The 24,755-nt window shown below is 48.5% G+C and overlaps 1 protein-coding gene across 2 annotated transcripts in view; it reads right to left on the bottom strand.

Moving 5' to 3' along the window:
- Nucleotides 1-23,542, bottom strand: part of ABCB9 (ATP binding cassette subfamily B member 9) — a 34,120-nt gene extending 10,578 nt beyond the window's left edge. The window contains exons 1-9 of one of the 2 annotated variants that reach the window (XM_084649530.1): nt 18,982-19,152; nt 17,012-17,285; nt 14,429-15,112; nt 14,017-14,131; nt 12,717-12,847; nt 11,258-11,463; nt 8,637-8,834; nt 4,697-4,825; nt 2,263-2,451 (exon numbers count right to left, since the gene is read on the bottom strand). In XM_084649530.1, the coding sequence (XP_084505656.1) occupies nt 2,263-2,451; nt 4,697-4,825; nt 8,637-8,834; nt 11,258-11,463; nt 12,717-12,847; nt 14,017-14,131; nt 14,429-15,026 (1,566 nt within the window). In that variant the 5' untranslated portion in view covers nt 15,027-15,112; nt 17,012-17,285; nt 18,982-19,152. Of the gene's footprint in view, nt 1-2,262; nt 2,452-4,696; nt 4,826-8,636; nt 8,835-11,257; nt 11,464-12,716; nt 12,848-14,016; nt 14,132-14,428; nt 15,113-17,011; nt 17,286-18,981; nt 19,153-23,473 lie in introns of those variants that run through there. The other variant, XM_084649531.1, reaches the window with a different exon arrangement.
- Between the last annotated feature and the right edge of the window lie 1,213 nt (nt 23,543-24,755).

Below are 24,755 nucleotides of genomic sequence, written 5' to 3'. Positions count from 1 at the left end.
TCATCTCAATAGAGAAGCTAAGGGCTGAATGGGCTAGATCTGGAGGGTCAGGATTGAGGCACACTGGCACCAGGCAGCACGGGGACGCTTTCTCTGCTGTCCCTGTGCTATACCTGTTCTGTGGCTCAGTCTCAAAGGCTGTCAGTCCAGCAATGTCCTGGTACCCATCCTCTGATCTCACCCCTGCTCTTTTTGATTTAATGGGCGGATCTTTTTCCAGAGCCCTCCCTACACCTACTGGAGGTCGAACAGGCCAACAGCTTTCATTAGCACGACACAAAACAGAACATGCCCGCAGTTTCACAAAACACCACCACTGCAAATGGGCAGCTCTACATAGACTGCTCTCAGTTTCCCTCCAGTGTTATATCTATAAACACTTGGAATCTAGCTGATTCTCCGAGACCACACCATTACTCATATATCCCACGCATCTGAGATCAGTATCTGGTTCGCTGTCTGCCAAGCCTCCAGAGTTACCTAGAAACAACCCTTCTGTCTCAGTGTTAAACAGCTACAAAAGGCTTTCTAGTAAGTGAGCTCACAAATGGACTTTTCCAGCTATGCAAAATCATAGGCATGAAAGACATGAAAAAACGGGGGGAGGGGGAGGGAGGGAGAGAAGAGGGACGACAGTGAGGAATCATCTAGTAAGTCCTCTGGCAGCCAGTTACAAAGAGGTCTGTATGTTAAGATGTGCGAAGTAACAAAAGTCCAACTCAGCCTGTTACATAAAATTGTTTATGAAAGTCAGCCAAAGTTGAATATGCAGTGACTGGTACAAACTGGATGGTTTAGGTTCAGAGAACTGGGAGAAGGGGGTCAAAGTTCCTGGTAAAGTCACAGGTTGGCATGAGAACAAGCTGAAAGGGTCTAGAAATGGGAGGGAACGTTGACAGTTGAAATCCCCAAAATGTGTTTCAACTGGACGTTGTTTATCTAGAGGTCACTCAATGGGAGCGGGGGAAAGGGTGGGCTAGGAGGAGCGAGTTTCATCGTCATGGCTGCCACCTGTCTCCTGGGCCCCTGTGATCACCAGGCCTGCACTGTCCTGATCCTCAAGTCAGGCCAGAGAGGGAACCAAAGACACAGTAACTGCCACCAGCTTCAGCTGAACAATACATGGGGCGGGAGACATGGGTTCCGGATCTTACCCACTCCTCATGTGTCCTTCCTCCCTTCCCACGTAATCTTTCCTCTTGCCTATCCTCTCCTTTGCCTTTTGTCTAATCAGAGTCTGGCTGAACCGGCCAAAACAACTCCACCTTTTGCACCGAGCCTGTGACCAGAAAGGCAGCTAGTAGCAATGCCTCAAACAGCCTGATACTGATAAAAGTTTGCCAGACCGTGAGTGGCTGAGAAGCAGGTGTGCTGGGCCTGTGTCCCTCCAGCAGCCAGTGAAAGTCAGCACCCGAGGCAGAAGCTGCATTTCCTGTCTTTGCTGTTCTTTTCCGTCCCTTTATCTGTCTGTGGGTGTCTTATTTAGTCTTCATAGAAACAGGACTGGACTCCAATAACAGCAGCAATAGCTCCAAGCCACTAAAACTAACCTCGTCTCTCTTCCCCATCAAGGACAGGTAATAACATAGGCAATATCCTCTGTCAAACAGGGGCTTCTCCTATACAAAAATCTTAATACAGGGCAAGTAAGGGAAAGGAAATAAGGGGAATTACTACAACGAAAGCCTTACTTAACACTTTGTATTTCAAAGGCTTTAACTGTTTTGTTTTCTTTCTTTTTCTGTGTCTTTAATAAAAGAACAACAATTTAATGGTGGTCATTACAATGGGAGTTGCCAGCAATAACGTGACTCAAGACCCTGGACCACAATTAGCTCTTTAATGTTGTAAGAGTGAACAAGGGCTTTATTAACATAAGTATCCCTTGTTAGGCCCTAAATGCCCTCTTTTCACCACACCGCCATGTGGAATGGTTTCCCACAATCTATTTCCCAGTATTTTGTCCAGTCTCGTTTGAAAGGTCTCCAAGGATGGGGCTTCCAACATTTCCCTTGGAGGTTTTTAAGGAGGAGTTAGACAAATGAGTTAGTCAGTGATGGTGTAGGTACGGCCTCAGTTTGGGGAGCTGGACTAGATGACCCCTTGAGGTCCCCTCCAGTCCTCCATTTCTATGATTCATTGATTATGCCACAGTCTGCGACTAGTTAGTAATTGACCTGCTGGCGAAATATTGCACTTAACCTATTCCTATGGTGCTGTGTATTCAGGAAGGGAATGCTGAACACGTGCCAAGACCCTCACCTGTAGGACCTGTGTTGCAGACCGGGTAGCATAGGAAAAAGTAACATTTCTGAACTCCACTTTACCCTCCACATGGTCTGGTGCCAGGGTTCCATCGTTCACCATCGTCGGCTTGCGATCTATAAACTCAAACACTTTCTCAGCAGCTCCTACTCCCTGCATTAATCCGCTGTAGACGGAACCAACAGACTAAATAGAAACACAAAACAGGCCTAGGTTACACATCTCCATGTGTCAGAGCTTAGTAGAGAGAGAAATAATGGTCATTAAAATATATCACTCTCTTGTAAACGAAATAAACATGCACTACATGGTTATACATTGCAATAGAAAGTAACTTCCCAGATGACAGGGCGGCAGCTAAGCCCAAACTCCCAGGGAATGACACGAACGTAGTACCGTATGCAGAGCCACAAAAGGGTGGGTCGGGTGTGAAAGGGTCTATCTCCCCTCCCACCAATACCTGACGTAGCTTTTGAGTGACCCCTCTCTGGCAGATGCTTGCAGCAGCACTGACTGCTGGTCTAAGATACACTGTATACACCTGCAATTTCAGGATTTGGTCCAACATTCATTACACAGAAGCGTGCAATGGTGGAATGATGGTTATGGAGGTTGTAGAAGGTGTGCGTGTGACAGTGGAAGAAAAATAGAATGCAGGGAGGGGTCTCCCCGAAAACAAATCACCCAAACATGGATTGAAACCCTCCTGTCATTTTCCATGCAACCAAGACAAGCAGTTCCCATAACACCCGGATTCTGCAGCAATCCTATGAATATGGGGCAACCCCTCCCTCCTCTGAAATGTATTTCATCAGCGCCCCAATGGGAACCCAAAGCCCACTCCCAAACCCAGATCTACTGTGCAGCAGACGGTGGGGCCAATTAGAGTAAAACATCCCTTGAAACTCGGAGACTCTTCAGCCTCCAGCACCAAGCCCAAAGTTTCAGAACAGACAGTGCAAGGAACAGGCATCCCATAAAGAGGAAAGCAGGCTGGAAGCAGCACTGGATCCTGCAGTCCTATGAACAGATGGCTACTGCCACATGTGCTGTTCTTCATTCCAGGGGAGGCTGGAGCACCTAGGTGATCGCACCAGGCTAGGAGGAAGTTTGGAGCTGATCATTTCTGCCTGGATTAGCTGAGCTAATGAGACGAGACAACAGCAGACTTGTGCAGGCTCGGCAATCCCAGGGCTCTCCCGGACAGAATCCCATCTCACTAACACACTGCCAATTTAGCCGTTTATAACCAATTAAATAAAAGAATCCCACTAAGCTTTTAATGGGCCCTGAAATGTAACAAGCAGCCTCCAAACCCTTTCATCCTTCCCGCAAGAAAGCTTGCCCGGAAGACATCCAAGACTCTGTCCTTCAAGCAATGGACAGCTTTCCGCTCCACTTCCTGCAGCCGGCTGTCTCATCAGCAGATGAGCGACTTCTATTATTTTGAGAGAACAATGTGGTTCTCCCCACCCCGCGCTGTTCGCTGAGCAAGGCTGCCTCCCCAGCTCATCGTCACACCGGGGGCAATCGGACCTGGAGGCAAAGTCCCAGGTCTAATCCGAAGGACGTCCTGCAGGAGCTACTGCCAGCTGGTTCGTGGCAGAAGAGGCCAGGAAACTCGTAGGAATAACAAAAGCAACCAGAGGCAAATCCTCAGCTGGCATAAAATGGCACAGCCTCATTGGAGTCTTTGGAGCTGATTCACACCAGCTAAGGACCCGGCACTCAGCGTCATCTAGGGCCCGATTCTCTTGTGTTATTACTCGACGCGAGTCATACCCAAATCTGGCCCTTCTGAATCGAAAGAGCTTTTTAAGGAGACAAGAGTGACCATGAACCTACCCGCTTTCAGAACTAAATGCAAAACTAATTTCTATTTACAGCTATGTCTACATTACCGCAGTAAGTCGACTTACGCTATGCAACTCCAGCTACGTGAATAATGTAGCTGGAGTTGACGTATCTTAGGTCGAGCTCCCATGGGGTCTACACCACAGGAGGTCAACGGAAGAAACTCTCCCGTCAACTTACCTTACTCTTCTCCTCGGGGGTAGAGTACAGGGGTCGACTGGAGAGCGATCTGCTGGCGATTTGGCGGGTCTTCACTAGACCTGCTAAATCGACCGCTGGTGGATTGATCTCAGAGCGTTAATCCCGACTGTAGTGTAGACATAGCCTACATAACTTTCCTATAACACCCCTCCACACACAGCAAAACCCTATACTCTGAACCAGCTATTACTCCTATCAGGAGTGGGGGAGGAGAAAAAGAGTGATTGTCATTGTTTCCATTTTTAAATACCTGGGAGGTGATAAAATACTATGACGATGGTGACCTAGAGAAAAACAAAACACTTCTACTTCCCCTCCCACAGCTATCTAGCCTGGGATGTGAAAAAAACCTGGTGCATGGATAAACCACACTCACCTCCATGCAATCTCCCAAGACAAATTCATAGATAATAAAAGATATCAGGTTTCCGCTGGTCATTTGTCCAGAGATCACCAGATGGCCACCATAGTAAAGGATACTGACTTGCACCACAAGAAGAGTCAGCTGAAATCAAGCACAGACACATAAACAGACAACGCTGGTTGTTTCTCGGGCTCATGTTTATTCATTCACACAGCTATCCAGAATTCACCAGTGTAAGCTTTATTACTGGAGTGTCCCAACGGGGTGCTTGAGGTTGTGCAATAGATTGTAAACTCAAAGCAGGGACACTGATGTTGGAGGAACAAAATAGTTTAGAAGCCCAGGTTGATCTATGGGATTTCTGACTCATCTCTTTCATTAAGATTCATGGAAGATGTGTTTAATCCCCCTGTGCTACTCTGAAAGGCTCAACCATAAAGCATCTGATGCTCAGGAGATGGTCAGAGCAGTGGAAATTAAGTCCGATTTAAAAAGAGATCTGAACTAGAGGAGGGTTGAGAACTAGGGGGTCACCAAATGAAATTAATAGGTAGCAGGTTTAAAACAAACAAAAGGAAGTATTTATTCACACAACGCACAGTCAGTCTGTGGAACTCTTTGCCAGAGGATGTTGTGAAGGCCAAGACTATAAACAGGTTCAAAAAAGAACTAGATAAATTCATGGAGGATAGGTCCATCAATGGCTATTAGCCAGGATGGGCAGGGATGGTGTCCTTAGCCTTGTTTTGCCAGAAGCTGGAAATGGGCTACAGGGGATGGATCACTTGACGATTACCTGTTCTGTTCATTCCCTCTGGGGCATCTGGAATTGGCCACTGTTGGAAGAGAGGATGTGGGGCTAGATGGACCTTTGGTCTGACCCAGTATGGCTGTTCTTATGTTCTTATGCAGTTTGTCTTTGGATTATGTTAGACTTCAGGGTGGGGGTTGAATCAGTGCCAGGGTTTGGACTGGACAGCCCCAAAATCTCAAGATACCATAATGGATACTGTCAGCATTCAAAGCAGAAAACAGGGCCTTTCTGATATAGGATCCAACCCAGAAGCGGGATTCAGATCTGGGAATTCAAAGCCAAATGCTCTGCTCATCTCTTGAAACATGAAGGGTTTGGGATTTGGGATTCTGGGCTGCCTCTAATTCGACCTGAAATGTACTGCAAGGGGCAAGGAGAGACGAGCCATGCTGCAGGACTGTGGTGTTATGTCAGATATTGCGAAAAACATGTAACATCTAAACAATTGATTTGGATGGAAAATTAAAATGGGATGAACTGAGTTTAGGGATGAATATATGCAAGAGAGCGTGGGCTAAAGAGATAGGCCTGAAGCATAACTTTCAGATCCCAGTCCAAACTTCCTCAAGGATCATGGGCATTTGAAGGGGTACTCTTCTTTAATTCGGTAGCATGTTTCCTCAAGCAACGGGCTGTAATTAAAAGCTCTGATTCTGAAAAGCCCCAAGCAATGGAAGGAAGCATGATCTTGTAGTGAAAACACTGTCCGAGGACTCAGGAGATCCAAGTTCAGTTCCTGTCTCTGCCATAGACTCCCTGTGTGACCATGGGCAACTCCCTTCAATCTCCCTGTGACTCAGTCTCCAGTCTTTTGCTTATCTCTTTATACCACCCTTTGTCTTATCTATTGAGATTGCAAACTCTCACTGAGTGAGTGGCCAGTGCCAACTACAATTCAACCTTGATCCCAGCTGGGACCTCTAGGCACTGCTGGGATACTAATTCAAAAACAAGAAATAACAGTTTACAGATCCCATTAACCTCCCTGGGAGCTGCAGTGGTTCAGCACCTCTCTGTCCCCAAGTTAGTGCAGAAGTGTATAAATCACAGAAGTGTAGGACTAGAAGGGACCTCAAGAAGTCTAGTCCAGTCCCCTGCACTCAAGGCAGGACTATGTAATAACAAGACCAAAACAAATTGGTTTGTCTCCAAGGTGCCACTAGTACGTCTTTTCTTTTTAAGACCGAAACAATTAAAACAAAGAACTAAACTAAACATGACTCGCCTTAGAACGGGTTTCCCTGAGCAGATTAAATGTCCCATTTGGGACTAAAAGGGAACATTTTATCAGAGTTTTCACCTAGCCAAAAATGCTAGCTTTCCACTTCAAACTGAAGATGCCAGGAGAAGCCCATTTTCGCTATGCCCCTGGTAGGCAAAGCTGTTATTAACATTACTGGCATCCAAGCAGAGGAAGCCCTACGACCAGAAATCTGCCTGCATGTGGTTAAAGAATAAATAAATACATAAAAACCACTTAGGAGCATAGGCAGGGTCAGCAGTAGTTTACATTAAGGGGACAGATGAGAGGATGGAGTATATGGAAATTAACGAGTAACACACTAGTACCCCATGTGCCCCTGGTTCCACCCTGCAGCTGTTTGTTTCAAGGGTACTTAAGGTCAACCCTGAAATCCAGAAAGTACATTTGAAGTTCAGAGCAAACATTGGCACTGAAATGTACATGGAGCTCTGGCCTGGGGCCTAATATGCTAGACTGAGTTATAAATCACAATGGAATTACTTAAGTGTATTTCAGTGATGAATCCTGGTCATGTGCCACCTGAGGCATGTTGCGCATCTGCTAAGAAGTGCTGCCTTAAAGCCTGATCCAACTCTTACTTGATGTCAAAGGAGTTTTTCCACTGACTTCAGTGGGAGTTGGATCAGACCCTTGAAAGAGAACTGAAAAATAGAAGTGCTTTGCATTTATATAGCACTCGTCAGTCCAGGTTCTCAGGGGGGCAAGGCTCAATGATTTGCCCAAAGTCACATGAGTTAGTAGCAGAGTGTGGAATATGGAACACAGGAAACCTGACTCATCTACTCTTCCAGTGGCTAAGAGGTAAGAGTTAGCCAGTGAAAGCGGTCGACTACAAAGCCACGAATAAATCCATTCTACAAGCCAAACATAATGAAAACAAATTCCTCCTTTATTCATCTGCCAAGATCGGAGTTCAGGGCTCTGCACTTCCCTGAGAAAGAGGTTGTTAGAGCTGTGCTAAATTTGTCAGTTTCAGTTTGGACAGGTCTTCTCAATTTCCTGAGCCACCACAGGTCCATGCTGGGAACTTTGCTTTGGACGATCCCAAAAACTCAAATTCAAAATGGTCTAGTTTTGCATCCAAACTATGAGAAACCACAAATCTTGCAGGACTTTGGTAGAATGCCATGAGTCACCCCAGAGTTGGCTCACCAGGTTCACAAACCTTTCAACAAAGGAAATTTAGTGGAACCAGATCATTTGTGTGTGAAGATTTTGCACTACTTTGGTTACCAGTAGAAGCCCTGAAATCTAGGCTTGACTGGCAACAAAGTGCCTTTCAAAAAAGCAACTACACTGAAAATGGTTTTGTCAGTTTCTGAGCAGCAGATTGAATCTCATAAACATTGTTTTATAGTTTGGGATACCAAAAACTAGCTGGCCTAAGAACGTAATGCAGTAACGTGTGCACAGAGTGCTTCCAATGCCCTTGACTGATCTTAATTAGAGTGCTGCTTACTGCAGGAAACTGCTTGTTGGATGACACTATTCAAAATCCTTAACAGAAATGTATCTTTGTTTGGAGAGTTAAACATAAAGAATAGTTATCATGCATCCGATGAAGTGAGCTGTAGCTCACGAAAGCTCATGCTCAAATAAATTGGTTAGTCTCTAAGGTGCCACAAGTCCTCCTTTTCTTTTTGTGAATACAGACTAACACGGCTGTTACTCTGAAACCTGCCATAAAGAATAGGGGATTGTGAGCAGACCTTAATGTTTGTGTCTTTTGTTAACACCCCTGACCCCAAAACTTTTATGTACAATATATTACAAAGTTCATACAGCAGAGAATAAGCAGTATCAGAACATAACCCCTCCCTGCCCTCAGAATCATCACCGAGAGAACAGGTGGCTAATAGAAACAAGGCACATACCCCACTGGACCACACATAGTACGTATAGGCCAGGGCTTCCTTTTTGTTCAGTTTGTACACTTGCCGCAGTTTTTCCCAATAGACCTTTGCTTCCATGTCCTCACTTGCAAAGCTGCGCACAGTCTTCATGGCCGAAATGGTTTCTTCTGCTGTGTTGTTGGCCTTCGCCAAAGCATCCTGAACCTCCTTGGAGAGCTTCTGCAGTGAACAAAGGAAAGGCGGGAAGGGAAAGCAGGACTGTATTTACTAGAGGGCGCTATTGTTCCATTTCATCGTGCTCCCCCACAGAGGACACACCGCACACCCGATGGAAAGGGATTTAGAGACCATTGCTCATTTCACTGTCCCTTTGTCCCTGGACTGGTATGCCAGCCTAGAGCAGTGCTTCTCAAGCTATCTGATGTGGGGGACCGGCATATTTTTTTTCCTAATGTGTCTGTGTGCAGACTGGCAGCGAATGGCTCACAGACTGGCACCGGTCCGTGGACCACCACTTTGAGTAGCACTGGCCTAGAGGACTGAATCCCATAGAGGGGTTGTGGGAGGACAGGACTGAGAACCAGAGTCCTGACACTTGGTCTGACAGACTCCCTCAGTGGCTCTGGGCCAATCATTATTATTCTTTGTGTATGATGATAGCATTTAGAGCTCAAAGTCAAGACCTGGGCCCATTGTGCTAGGCACTGTATGTATGTACACACACACACACACACACAGAGTAAAAGAGAGTTCCTATTCTAAAGAACTTACCGTATAAATAGAGAAGACAGACAAAAGGAGGAGACAGGATGTGCTATTATCCCCATGTTACAGATGAGGAACTGAAGCACTGAGAGACAAAGTGACTTTTCCAAAGTTGCACAGGAAGTCTGCGGCAGAGCCAGGAAATGAACACAAGTCCCTGTACTGCTGGGATCTCTAAGCACATTGGGACAGCCAGCAGGTGCCTGTGACAGAAGCCACAAAGGGGTTCACCAGGTCAGAACCTAGGACTTGGGGGGCACAATCTGGTGTCTGTGCATATGCATACTCTGAGCAAGCAATGGCAACATGCAAACTTCCCCCACTTGCCAATTACACACTCCTAGCAAGAACAAGCCTGGGGAGAGGGCGGAGAATCTGTACAGGGGAACCACAGCTGGCCAGAATCCAGGCACAGCGCCTCTGCTTTTACAGCATGCCAGCATGTGCGTGTCACGTGGGCGGCACTATGCACACAGGCAGGATTTGCCCCATGGCACTGAGGTTGAGAGCGAGAAAGCTCTAAAAGCACAGCACACAGCCCACGGGCTGTACGGATTCACGTGCTCCACCCAACGGAGGAGCGGGCATGTCACTTCAGAGAGAGCAGTGCAATATGAGGGAGGCTCCTCGTGAGCAATGAGACTCTGCCAGGTGCGCACAGGCCCCAACTGGTATTACAGGTTCTGACAATGGAGCTGGCAGAGCTGTAGATTCAGAGGAGAAGATGTATTAGATCACCCCAGCCCCCCCGCCCCCCCGCCCTTGGGGACCAGGGCAGGATTCCTCCCTGCTGTACATTTTCTGTTGTTTTGTCCTTTTTCTAAAAGTCCCAAGCAATGGGGATTCCACAGACTAACAGAGCTCACATTGGGACTAAAGAGGGATAGGAATAGAGAAAGCAAAGGTCACATAGCACTGTGTATTGCACACACATACCGGGGGGGGGGGGGGGAGAGAACGAATTAGACAGACAGACACCTTTCCCCGTAAAGAACACGTTCCTTTGATATCCCCATGATCATGCTACTAGAGAGCCTGTAACTCCATTAGATTGGCTAACAGAGAAATCCAGCATCAAGACAGAAGGTCTTTTTGAATACTGAGCAAATACTGTTTGTTTAATCTTACAAAAGTGACTCATTCCAGAAAGTGGAGGGTGAGGGCCAGCCGCAATTAGACTGATGGATCAGGGGGCTGTTAACAGCTAAAGCTCATTGTGGCGGATTTGTATTAACTGCTAGTTCTAGCCCACTCTTTCCACGTCAGCAGCAAATGAAGGGAGAGACCGCTGGCCTGGTCACACTCCCTGTCTTGGCGGACCTGCAGAACGGATTACTGGCCACTTCAGGCGGAAAGGAGAGAGAAACAGGGACCAGAGATTGGGAACTGGCCGGGGGAAAGCTTGTGATGCAACAGTACCCTAAAGAAATCCTCACCACTTACCTTGGAACCCACAGTATTCTAGACAATCACCCTGGGTGCTCAAGAGCTACAGCCAACGTTGCTCTCTGGACAGCCAGCAGGGGGCAGTACAACAGCACAGATTGCACCCTCCCCTGCTCATATACAGCATCCGTGATGTATCCGGCATCCTTCCCTGAATGCCACTGAGCCATCCTTAGGCACAAGCAAACCAAGGGAGTGTTTGGGTCCTGTGCTGCCACCACAACTCACAGGCTGGCCTGATCTCTTCCCATGGCAGCAGGACTCGAGGGGAGACGGTTCACTCGCCGCTCACCCCCAATCTCCGTGAGAAGCAGCCCACAGCTAGATCCCAGCCTTGCTCTGAGAGGTCACTTGGCCCACGGAAGTGCCCTGCTTTGTGAGGGAGACAGAGGGACTCGGCCTAAATTAAAGATGCAAACAATCTGCCTTACCTTGTAATATTTCCCGTAGAGGTCAGACACCAGCATGATGATGGGGAAGCCCATGAAGGTCACCAGAGAGAGCTGCCAGGAAAGGCTGAACATGAAGACAATCACGCCCGTCGCCTTCACTACGTTGCGCAGGAAGATGTTAATGTTCTGGGAAACTAGGTCGCTCACAATCGTTGTGTCTGAGGTCAGCCGGGAGATGACGTCCCCTGCAAGGCAAAGGGGAGTGGGGAAGAGCTCCGATCCATCAGTGCTTCAGGAATCACAGCCCCCACCGCCATACCAGCACAGGCAGGTAGTGATTGCACGTGCCATGAGCCAAACTGGAGGGTCATGGGGAAGCAAGAATGAAATGTACACAGATCAGGGGCTAAGGGGATGCAGCCATTCATGATGGGTCATAGAACCTTTCAGATCTAGGCTCCCAGTTCAAATCCAACCCACGTCAGGAGTGACTGGAAGCTGTTACCACTCGCTGGCAGTTCAGTGGGTGGCGTGAAATGAGTTTGGCAGGTCTCAGTCAAGGTGAGAACACCACAAAATCTACTACCACAATCAGGATCCTTGCTGGCAATCTCAGCAGAGCCCAAGTACTGAATGGGCCATGTCGACAGAACCACCCTCACATCCCGCAAGCCAGGGCCGAGGCACATTGCTAGGTACAAGTGTAAGTAGGATGTGTGCCAGCTGCTAAACATACCTACAGTTCTAATCCAGCTCAGGTCAGTAGCAACCTAAAGTTTTAACCCTTTGACAGCTATTTGGAGGCTTTCATGAAGCGAGCTAGTGGGCTCAGTCCAGTCAACAGTTGACATAGAACCATAGTCACAGCTGGAGAGCCCTGCTGGCATTCCCAGTTAAGAGATCAAGACTGAAAAGCTTGTGAAGTCCCCTCTCCCCACCTAGACATGGTTCTGCCAGGCCAGGGTTGAGGCACATGTAGGGTAGAGTGGTCAGAGGGAAGTCTGGGTAACACACTGGTTAAGTGAGTTGTATCTCCTTCAGCTGGCTAGTCCAGAGGGTAAGAGACTGATACCAGCTAATGGTGTTGCTCCTTCATCTCAAATGGTGGAGGCCTGTGAATTGGTGCTGCTGATCCTGGGTTCTGTCCCTACTGATCACTCATGTGACCCTTGCACTGCCCATGTTGTACCCATTATATGGATAAACTGGGGACTCTGATTTCCAGCAGGAGCAACCAAGCACCTCCGTTCACTTTAGATTGCAGGATTTATACAGATTTCCCTTAGGCTGTGATCTGACAGACACTGTTAGTAGGTACTGGGAAATCAGCGCGTTAGTGTTGCAGGTCAATCACTTACTCAAATGGTATTCTCATATCTTGAGACACCGAGGGAATGTGGCGTCCCAAGCACACTTGCCTCCCAGAGACCATCACCATGCGAGGATGAGGCTGGACCGCTGAAAGAGGAACTGATCTCATGGATGGAGAGATACCAACCTGTGCGATTCTCATCAAAGAAACTTGTCTCCTGAGCGACCAGCGACTTGAAGAGGCAGTTGCGGAGTCGAATATTCAGCCTGGCAAATATGAGCGTAAAAACGCCACCCCGGATACCTGCGGCAAATGAGCTAATTGCAGATAAGAGACGTTATATAACAGTGTGCACAAAATCCACTCCTTAGCACAACATACAAGCCCCATCACACCCCAGACAAATATATCGAAACAGGGGCCAATGATAACACTTTGTACTGACAGTGCCTTTTATCCCAGGATCTCAAAGAGCTGCTGAGACAACTAATTTAGCCTGACAACACCCCTCAACCCCAGAGATGGATCTCATTATCCCCACTTTACAGATTGGGAAAACTGACACACAAGTGTGAAAGTGGCATGGCCAAGTCAATGGCAGAGTCTCAGGTGTGTGCTGTCAGTACTAGACAACGCTTCCACTGTATATGAACACTGTGCATCCTGTTTTAGGCAACACCCAAGTGTCAGGAGTAGAAACAAGAGAAATTTTTGTTACAAAATCCAGAATCAGGCTGATTTAACCTGGTTCAGGTAGAAACTAATCTTAAACAAAGCAAAAAACAAAACGAAAAACCTTTCAGTTGAGCCCTGGCCCCTTTCACAGTTTCAGATGGAAACCATGAAAAACTCCATGTCATTTCTACTGGCAAGCAGGGATGCACATGGCCATTCAATCCGGGGCTCATTCACCTCTGAACTCCAAGTGACTTAGGGCCGCAAAGCTGTGTTAACCAAAACTAACCTACACATTGGCATGACATCTGGTCCCTCTGAAAACTGCAACTGCCTATTTTGTGCAGCTGCCACCAGGGAAGAGTCAGGGATGGGCTAAAGCCTTGCCTCTGAATCTCCTCGTCCTCTGCAAGGATGTTTGAAAGATAAAACTAAACCAAGTGTTTAAGATGTTTCTTTCCCTACTCCCTCTTGAGTCTGTAAATATTGTAACAAAGTCATGGCCATCTAAGGCTTCACAGTTGTCATTCTGCTGCCACACTGTGGGCACTCACAACTGCGCAGCAAGAGCAGGGATGACCTACATCTTATGGGTCCACAAGGACACATCCCCGCCACCTGAGATAAAGGAGAACTGCTGTTAGCAGCTTCCCACCTGCAACACACAGCTGAGCAGTTCCTAATCCATCGAGCAGAGGTACATATAAACACTAGCCAGTTCAGGACAATACTATGGAAGAAGGTTTAAACCTCAACATAATAAACTTCTTATAACTGAGGCACAAATAATCTCTCTGTCTATTGCAGTTACCTTCCTATAGCAAGAAGCGACATAATCACCACTGCAGTGGAAAACTGATCCATGCTTTTTTGGATGACTATGCCATCAATCGCCAAGCCAGTGTAATAAGGAAGGAATGTTTCCCCTGTATGGCAGAAGCATAAGAGAAGGTGGATTAGAACAAGAGACAGCGTTTCAAACACAGAGCTATTGGGTAAAGCAAAAGTTAGCAGTGGAGTTTAACTGGTTTCTGGGAACAGTAATATCTTTGAAGGTGTTTCTGGCCTTGATAATCTAGGCATGAGACCAAGATGAAAAGGTTGTTTAAGCCAAATATTTAGATTTCATCAGGGTGAACAGGTCTGATTTTTATAGAACTGATATTAATAGAAAATATGGAATTTTGATCTTGGCAATGTCCCTTTAAACTCTGTTCACCCACCCAAAGCAGCAACCAGGAGGAAGAAAGTGGCTATTCCGAGGAAGAGAGCATCTGGTTTGGTGTAAGACAGCAGCTTATGGATAGTGGCTCCTGACGCAGGAACAGGGCTGGGGTCACATATCTCCTCTGCTTCCGCCTGGGACTCTGAACTGACCCCCAAGGCCTCTCTGGAGGACGTCACGGAAGACAGCAGCTGCCACAGGCAGAAAGTTGCAGCCAGCGACACATACGTCCATGCAAACAAACTCCAAAACCAGGGGTCCCTAATGATCTTCCTGACCTCCGAGTAGAGCAGCAGTTTGACCAGGGCATAAATGCCCACCAGCAGGCAGACCGAGGTGATGAAGGTCTGGGATGCTTTCAGGCGCTTGGGGCCAGAGGTCGAGTTCTTGGAAACCCCAATGGCAGCACCAAGCAGCAAGCAGCTCCTGTACAGACATGCCCCCCACACGTCCAACATGGAATTAAAGACGTTGAAGTGCTTCAGATCCTGGACAATGTCCTTGCCGCTATGGCTGTACGCGTACAGCAGCGTGGTCACCAGCACGTCCACGCCGGCGAACGCTAGCGTGGCAGCCACAGCCTTCCAGACTCTCATCTTCAGCTGACCCTGGGGCGAGGTAGATTGCAGTTTGAGGTAGAGCAACTCCTAGTTCAAGGTAAAAGCTTCCATGTTAGTCCTTCCTGGGATGTGGAAAGGAACAACACAAGAATATTAGTGACCTTTATGAAATGGCAGAGAGGGGGACCAAGAGCTATGGAGCACTGTGGTTTAGTTTCATGTGAGAGCTCTGGTTTTCCCAGAGGCCAATTCCCTGCCATCCCCTCCCAGATCAGGATACCCCAAGGTGCTGGCAGAAGGGGAGCCCACAGCTGTACAACATGCCTTCATGCAGGCCTGAGTTTGATCCTGCTTTTCAGGCTGACCCCATTGTTCCAATTTTTAGGGCCGAGAATTATTTCTAGGCTACAGGTCGCATCACGGTGTGTTTTCAGCTACTCTCTTCAATGCCAGACCAGCCCAATTCTCAGCACCACGGTGTTAACAATAGGTTCCAGGAGGTCCCCAGAACATGTTGTCAAACAAATTGTTTTGAAATGTCTCTGCAATGCCTCTCCGTTTCCTCCATAGGAGCACTGTGTGGTAAAAGGAAACCATCAAGATGGACAGGCTCCAAGTTGACATGCACCATCCCTACCCCCAGAACCTATATTTATTCATGTTTGTTGGATGGATCAGGTCCCTGAAGCCAGAGTGGCCGCAGTTAAGACCCAGGTGACCCTCAGCTCTCCAAAGACATGGTGGGTGTGCGACAGGAAGCGTTCCCCCACGCCTCTGCTGCGAGCTCCCCACTGTGAGCCAGCAAGAGAGAGAGGGGGCCGGTTCTTTGTGCCAACACGAAAAGAGCTCTTTAATATGATTCAAGAGGGGATTTGCTGCAAGAGACAGAAGTGGGTGGCAGAGGCTAGAAATCAGACAGATGAATGGACCCCAGTTTCTAGACACTGAAGGGACAGCTTGCGCCACCAGGGCTGGTTATTGTCCAGGGCAGTGTGAAAGCGTAAGGTGTGTCCGAGCGGGAACGCAGCAGCCAACAAAAGCAAAGGTAGAAAACCTGCCCGAGGGCGCCAGCAGCCCAGTGGACTATTTAAGCCATGAGCAGGGCATTTCCTGGCGAGTAGAAGAATAAATAATACCGAGCTCTTCTCTGACGCTTTTTATCTCACACCTGCTTTCCAAAGGAGGGTCTGGAACATTATCCACATTTACAGGTGGACACTCAGGCCAAAAATATTTCCTTCCCTTGGTTGCTAATAGTACATTAGATTCAAACCAGGCAGCACCCGAAAAGTCTATTTTACTCTACACTACTGATGCTGTGTTTACTCCTGGCACTTCTCAACGAAAATAAACCGGTTAGTTCTGGTGTCCCTCTGCTCCCCACATCAGTTTCATTCCAAGTGTCCTGCACGACCCCAACCTGTTGTCTGTTCGGGTTGCAAAAACCGTCAGATCCTGACAAAACTAAGTTTTCACAGACAGCAAATGAACTAGTCAAAAAAGAGTTCAAATGCAATCTTTCAAGAGAAAGAAAACCTAAAGCCTGGACCTACATTAGCGCCTTCAAGGAATAGCTGGTGATGCTGAAAGCCATGTGCTCTGTTCTGATCATCGGGCCTGCAAATTTATCCTAATTGTGAGCTCAGCTACGAAAAGTACGTGAAAGGTCATCAAATGTCACAGTAACTTATAACAACAAATGTTAATGGAAAGAGGTATGAAAGGGAGACAAAAAGATTGAATTAGTCTAAACAAAAAGGCCATGTTGATAGAATCCAGTGATGCCACTGAAATCATGCTTGGTAAAGACAGAAGATGTGGAACCAAAAATTAATGAGCCAAGACTGGGATATCCAATATTAGACCTAATTGGTAGACAAAATAATGAAGGGCTGGGCTACTCCACCCACCACTCCTTCTGGGGGTCCTTCAAGAAAGAGACTTAGAGGGAAGGGGGGGAATAGAGAAGAACAGACGGTGTCTACTGGAGTGAGCTTTACCGTCATGGCTGCCACCCTCACCATGTCCTGGAACCCCAGTCCTTGTTGGCCTTGATCCCGAGAGATGTCCTGACTGGAATGGGCAAAGAAGAGGGGCCCAAATAAGACTTCCTTTCTGCCAGCTCCAGCTGAATCCCAGATACCACCTGGGATGAAATGGGATCGGACTTTAAGAGCAATCAGCCCATCTCAACTCACTGCTTCTCTTTCTCCCAAAAGGCCAGTTTTTACCATCTTCGATACCATCTAAGAGACTGTCAAGCGAGGGGCTTTTCCTTCTAAAAACTCTCTCCAGCTAAAGGGAAAGGGAACAAACAACGTTGTTAAAATGAAAGCCTTACTGAATGCTTCACATTTCAAATGCTTTAACGGCTTTTCCAGATCTTTAATAAAAGGCTAAAAAACGTAATGGCATGTTTGCCATGGTGTTAATCAGGCTGAGGTCTCTCTATACCGAACCCCGAACTTTGTTTAATGCTGTTTAACATTGAACAGTGAACAGTTCAGAACAGATGTTGAACAGTGACTGTGTTATATTAACATCTTCGGCCCATTCATTCTCTATCTAAATTAATACACCGGCTGTAAACACAGTCCCTCATTAAATGCCAGCATGTTCCTGACCCCAGAGGTCCTTACTATTTTCATTATAAACCATACCAATGCTTTACAAAATTCAAAGGGCAAATAAAGTAACAACCTGCTCACTTCAACGCCTCCGTCTGTTACTATGGAGATGGAGCACTGGGACAGAACCGGTCCTTCCCTAGCAGTTGGAGACCAGGACCAATAGGACAGCTTCATTCTCAGCGCTCCAGTGCGTGTGCGACCTGGCCCCTGGAGGTCAAGCTTGGTTTAGGTCTGAATTAGCTCAGTACCTTTCTGAGGAAAGTTTGGAGATGAAGGAAAGTTGTGGCTATTAAGCACCATCTACTATTAAGGTTGCCTGTTCATAAAATCTTTGGAGTCTGGAGCAACAGAACAAAAATACCTAATGTCTCAAGAGCCACAAACCCTATGTTTACTTTTCAGTCTAAAACCTAAAAAGTGGCCTAAAATGTTGCTAAATCCCAATTCCTTCCAGGCTAAGATGAAATTCATTTTTAGGCAACAAATTTCAAAACCCTTGAAGTTTCTGTTGGAGCTTTTCTATTGAAAATACCGATCCTACGGTGGCAAACCAGTCCTCTCTCACCCTTTTTCCAAAGGAATAAAATAGGCAATCAAATGCCTGAAATACTGGATTTCAAACAGTCAAGAGAGCAGGCAGTTTCAATCACCACTGTCCATAAAGAACACACTCCACAGTCTCAAAAACACTAGAAAGAAGATTAGATTACTTTCCCCTGCTGTGTAATACAAAATGGGGCGTAAGATCGAAGAATGAGGCTTCTCCCCCAAGACTGGGCAATGAGAAACCCAAAGCCAGAGCGATATTAACAAGAAGTAGGTGTTGGGGATACTCTGTCTTAAAATGTGTATTTATCCAAGCACAGGGTGCCATGTTTAATTTAACACCTTTAATTTAACACCTTTAATTTAACCAGCACCAGCCACTTCAGGGGTGTATTACTCAGTTGATTGGACTCCAAAGAATGCGGGGTCCGTTATTAAAATCTCACCGCACAAATGTGCACCACTGCTCTTTCCCCGGGTCCTGTTCGTGCCGATGCAGTCGATTGATCCAAAGACACGGATTGGCTCATGCTGTTGCACAAAAATAAACATTCAGGGTCCGATTTTCAGGAGAGCTCAGCATCCAACAGCTCCCATGTAGGCACCTAAATCAATAGCCAGAATTTCAAAGAGAACATTCATTAGGGGCCTAAATAGGAGCGCCGCTCTTTTGAAATTCTGGCCCGTGCTAACCATCTCTCATTAACCATCTGGCTCCGCCTACTGGATCTGCAGGAAAAGCACCGTAATGGCTTTCTAGCTTAACCACCATTGGAGTCCTCGGCTCAAGAGAACTAGCTCCAATTTGTGCCTACCTGATCCTAATGCAGGCTCTGCACCAGTCTGCGCCCAGAGCTAACACTGTGCGAGGGAGAGAACAGGAATGATCAATCACCAACCAGCAGATGAGGAATTTCAAATTGCACATGTCCTCCCACGTGTTTGTATCATGCCTAGCACAACGGGGCCCTGGTCACCATTGGGGTCTGTGGAGGCTAGAACACAAATAAATAATGAAGAGTAAATGCTGTTTACCAGGTGGGTAGAATAAGGAGCCTCACAAGAGGTAGCATGGCCATGCCCTGGGTTAGAGTAATCAGTGACTTGACTGAGACCACTGAAAGCATTATTTGTGTGAGAACCTTCTCCTATGCAGCTCTTGCAGGGGTCACAGAAATGCGGTCCCTTCTGTGTTCCAAAGAGGCTGGGGGAAACCTTTCCTCTAATGAAAGGTGCCTGTGACCTTTGATGCCCATTTGGAACAGACAGGGCCTTTGTACTAGAGGCCTCAGCCAACCTCATGGTTATCATCTTCATCTATTATTCAGAAAATAATTCTCTAATAGCTTGTCTAGCCGTGGAAATTGATCGGCAAAGCTATAGCAGAATAGTTATGAATGACCGGAATAACACTTACTCCGCTTTAGCTGTGTTGGTCAATTTTCTTGGGTAGACAAGCACTGAGGGGGGCATTTTTCTCAAAGGCACAAGGGAGAATTAAGCACCCAACTTCCTGGGGCAGTGAGTGGGAGTTGGGCACCTAACTGCCCTTTGTGCCTTTGAAAATCTCCCCCTAACTTATTCGATCTGTAGATTGCTGTCCACTACACATGCAGTGACCCATGCCCGCTGCCAGGGTCTGTTCCTGTAGGAACCGCTAACGATCCAACCAGCAAGAGCTGGGACGAGCAGAACAACTTCCAAATACCCCGGTGCCAGATCCCCATCTGCAGGGAAGTGCTCTGAACCCCCCCAGACATTGACAGCTGAGTAACCCCAGCACCAGCTCCACTTAATTGGTCTCTTGCTCTGTTTGGGCTTTGCCCCTTTTTGGTGCTAGCTGGTCTCAGGACCCCTACAGCTCTCTCCAATCCTGGCCATCTCCCTGGCTCAGCTCCCCAGGGCAAAGGCCTTTGTCACAAGCTTGGCATCATCAGCCTCTCAGGCTGGAACCCATCCAAAACCTCTCCCCAGCACACCCCACCCCCAGTGAGGAGGATCTGGAATTCAAAGGGAGCCCAATAGAGACACTTAGGTTAGGCCAACCTTGCAACACGCGTGAACCCTGGAGAATGGAGGGTTTCTAGTTCCTTTACAAATGTTCCTTCTATTTTCCTGGGCAAAGCAGTAAATGCTGTTTGTCTTTCCACCACCATTAAAATCTGCATTATACCCCAAATTGCAGCAGGGCTTCCTACAGAAGACAGCACCAAGGGCAAGCAAAGGAGAAGAAAACAAGCGGATGAAGGTCTGTGTGTGAAAACTTGAGGACATAAGCGTCCAGCAGCAGGGCTGGAGTGGCTGTTTCATGGCAGGATTGGGACCCAGTGGAGAAAGGGCATCAGACACTCCAATCAAAACTAAAGATTCTAACTAGGAACTCAGCCACAGACTCTCCTGTGTCCCAAATAACCTTCCAGAATAGAACTGGACTGACATGTTATCTATGGCATCCAATAGTATCTGGACTCCCTGTGTAACAGGTACCGGGTGCAGCTCCAGTAGTTGGAACCTTGATAGTTTAAATACTATTTCAAATAAACAAAAGTGACTGAATGTCCAGATCCTCCTAGAGCAGAGGTGGGCAAACTATGGCCTGCGGGACCATCCTGCCGGGCAGCGTGGCGGGCTTTGGCTGGGCGGTGGGGCTCTGCTGCTCTGAGCAGCTTGGGGGGAGGGGGGATTTGGATAAGGGGCAAGGGGTCCCGGGGGGCAGTCAGGGGACAGGGAGTGGTTGGATGGGGCAGAGGTTCTGGGGGGGGCAGTCAGGGGACGGGGGGTTTGGATAGGCGTGGGAGTCGCGGGGGGCCTCTCTGGGTGTGGGTGTGGATAGGGTCGGGGCAGTGAGGGGACAGGGAGCAGGGCAGGTTGGACAGGTGTGGGAGTCATGGGGGGGGCCTGTCTGGGGGCAGGGACAGGGGTCGGGGCAGTCAGGGGACAGGGAGAAGGGGGGGTTGGATGGGGGTGGTCAGGGGACAAGGAGCATTGGATGGGTCAGAGGTTCTGAGGGGGGCGGGAAGTGGGAGGGGGCGGGACCCAGGCTCTTTGGGGAGGCACAGCGTTCCCTACCCGGCCCTCCATACAGTTTTGCACCCCCAATGTGGCCCTTGGGCCAAAAAAAAGTTTGCCCACCCCCTCCTAGATGTTAGTTGCATTGGAGGCTCTACTACCGTGGATTTCCCAGCTTCTGTGCATTAAAACCACCTATTACGCTGAGACAGTTTAAAAAAAAAAACAAAAACAAGCAAATTGCAGTGCTTGTCAAGGATGTTGGATTGACAGCGCCTCCATCCAGCAGCTATGCAAACTCCTCCCCACTGCTCCACCAATGTGCTCCAGCCCTGCGGGGTGGGGATGGGGGGGATTCAGGTTCCATGCGCCACTCGGCCTTTCTGTTGAGAGTGTCCTCAGGGGTGCCAGTTAGTGCCAGCTGTAATGAGGACACCTCACAATTAGAGGAATTGGACTGAGACCCACAATCTCATTTCCTACGGGACACTAGAACAGGGATCCGCAGCCTTTGGCACACGGCCCGCCAGGGAAATCCGCTGGCGGGCCGGGATGGTTTGTTTACCAGCAGGGTCCGCAGGTTTGGCTGATCACAGCTCCCACTGGCTACGGTTTGCCGTCCCAGGCCAATTGGAGCTGCGGGAAACGGCGTGGGCTAAGGGATGTGCTGGCCGCCCCTCCCGCGGCCCCCATTGGTCTGGGACGGTGAACCGCAGCCAGTGGGAGCTGCGATCGGCTAAACCTGCGGACGCTGCAGGTAAACAAACCATCCCGGCCTGCCAGCGGATTTCCCCGACGGGCCGCGTTCCAAAGGTTGCTTATCCCCGCACTAGAACAACCATCCAGATATAAGGACTTTTGGTGACAGTCCGTGCTTGTTTCAAATCAGCGACAAATCCTAAGGCTAAAAACCTTCATATCCCCTCATCCATTCCTTTGGCCACATACAAACTCCAGGTGATGCAGAGTTTTATAAATATGATTTCTAACAAGTGCCCTGTCTCATCAGACTCAAAGAAAAGAGAATATATAGCAGATTAGGGAAAAGGCATTTGCCTTTTGGCTAAAGTGATAGAAATTAGAAACCAATTACAGTCTATTTGACCTTGCTTAGCCAAATCAAAAGAGGAAAACAATTGTAACAAATGAATTGCTTGATATGCCACATTAAACAGGTCTCAATAAAACAGTCTTGACTTGCACATCAGTTTTGGAACTCTACTGTTATGATGTTACTGTAATGAAAGGAATATAAGTTATGTTACTCTTTATGTGATCAACAAACTTTCGTTTTAAACTAGATTTTTATAATGAGCCCTCTGCAGAATTTTGTTTTGGCTAGAGCCAGAATGGTGCTTAGTATCATAATTCTAGTTCATGTTCCATTAATAAAGTTATTTCACAGTTATAGAAAATGTTGTAGAAGACTATCTAAATGTGAAATTAAATGTACTGGTGTCATTAAAGTGAGCTATCGCTCACGAAAGCTTATGCTCAAATAAATTTGTTAGTCTCCAAGGTGCCACAAGTCCTCCTTTTCTTTTTGCAGATACAGACTAACATGGCTGTTACTCTGAAACCTGTCATCGTTGCTGTTACTCCCTTTATACTCCCTAACGACAGACTCACTGGAAGATTTGTAGGAAGAAAAATGAACCTTTGAAATACCACACTGTGGCCCATAATGACTATAGCACCATGCTGTGAACTCAGAGCCGGGTGTCTACCTGTATTGTTTTGTTGCAATGTTAACGTGGGGGAGAGAAAAGGGGGTGTGTCTGAAGGGGGACCAGACCAAATAAATCCAATTGACAAGCTACACAATGCACAGCACTTATTGCAAACGGGAAAGCACAAGGGGCCCGATTCTGATCTGGCTCCTGACCCGGACTCGAGTTGCACCTGATTTGCACCATATTAAAGGAGGGCAGGATCAGACCCAGGGATACCCTCCCACCCGCTCATTCTGACAGCGGCCAGGGCGTCCGAGCTCCGATCTGCGCCAGCAGACGCAGGCAGAGTCAAGTCCCCAGTTGCCCTGGAGCAAAGGGAATTAAGTGCATGCTCCAGGTGCCCCGCAGATGCCCGCCTGGTCTGACCTTTCCAAACACACCGTCATCCTGCAGCAATCGGCAGCGAGACTCTGAGCCTCTTGCAGCCGGGGGAGGGGGAGCCCCAAACTCAGCCACCCCCCCCCACCCCTTGGGGCAGGTACAGCGAGCTGCCCCTGCAGGCAGAGTCCCAGACCCGGGAGGCTGCAGCGCCGCGTGCTGCCCCCGGGGCCCCGGCGGCTCTTACCTGGCTGGGATCCTTGCGGAGCCGCCCGGCCCGCAGACCTGCAGGACAAGGTCGGAAGTGGGAGGAGCCTGTCCGCGTGACATCATCAGGACCCTCCCACCTCTGCAGCCGGGGGGGGGGAGGGCTGGTCGTTGTCCTAGGGTGGGGTCTGGAAGGGAGGCACCGCACCCAGGTTGCAGCCACGTGCCTGGCCTGACCTTAGAGCATCTGGGGCCCTTGGGGAGGGACCCTGCCCTGGCCCCTGGCTTGCACCGGCTGCTTGAGCGCAGGAGGAGCCGGGGCTGCAAGCTGGGGCTTGTGCAAATGCGTCCGCCTAGTCCTGGTGGGCTCCTGGCCCTACCCGTCCTGGCTGCCCCCCCTCTGCCCCACACAGGGCTTTGCACTAGGGTTGCCAGTTTAGGTTGGACGTGTTCCTGGAGGTTTCATCACATGACACTCTTTAATTCCTGGAGACTCCAGGACAATCCTGGAGGGTTGGCAACACTGCAGTTTGCACTACGGGGTGCTAAACAGGGGACCCTGCTGCCATAGCCCTTGGCTGCAGCCTCCAGCCCTGCGCAGGGGTGGATGGGCAGGGTGAGGGTAATGTGCCCCTGGGGATCCACAGCTGCCAAGCTTGGCTGGAGCTGTAAACACAGGGTGCAGGGCTGGGGATCAATGCTGGGGACCTCCTGCTACGTCCCTTGAATTTTAACCCTGCACTAGCCAGGGCCTTCCAGCTTCCTGCTTAAGGAGGTGCCTGGGTTCAGCTGCCAGGGCCCTAGTGTTGTCCAGACTCTGTTCCTTTTAGGCTGAACGAACGAAATGGTGATGCTGATTTAAAGTGAAATGCGAAGCAGAGCAGCAGGCCGTGGTCATAATCAACGCAAGCACCTATGCCGTGTTCAGGGCCTTTGTACCAACCTCCCTACCCCCAACCACCCTTCTGTGCCTCTGTGCCGACCTGGCAACTCACAGCCCTCTCCAATCTTCCTTTCAGGAGCAAGGGCAGAGGGTGCGGAAACAGCACCCACTCCCCCGTGGCAGAGAGTAGGAGAGAAGGAAGAACTCATGGCTGCACTCCTCTTGTTTCAAGCTCTTGGGGCCTGCGGCTCCCCGGTCAAAAAGGCCTCACCTTGGTGTTTATCCTCCAGTGAAAGCTTCCTTCACTCCCCATTTTTATATGTCCTTTTCATGGGGTGAAAATGTTTCTGCAGCTGGCCCAAAGGGAAAGTTCAGATTGCTTTGTCCATCGTGAAATCAATCTGCTTTCCCTGCCACGGTAGGATCCAGGGATGATCTT

The sequence above is a fragment of the Lepidochelys olivacea genome, assembly GCF_965140295.1.
Source record: "Lepidochelys olivacea isolate rLepOli2 genome assembly, chromosome: 15".
NCBI lineage: Eukaryota > Metazoa > Chordata > Testudines > Cheloniidae > Lepidochelys > Lepidochelys olivacea.
Note: the sequence above shows the minus strand (reverse complement) of the source record. Positions and strands in the feature narration are given on the sequence as shown.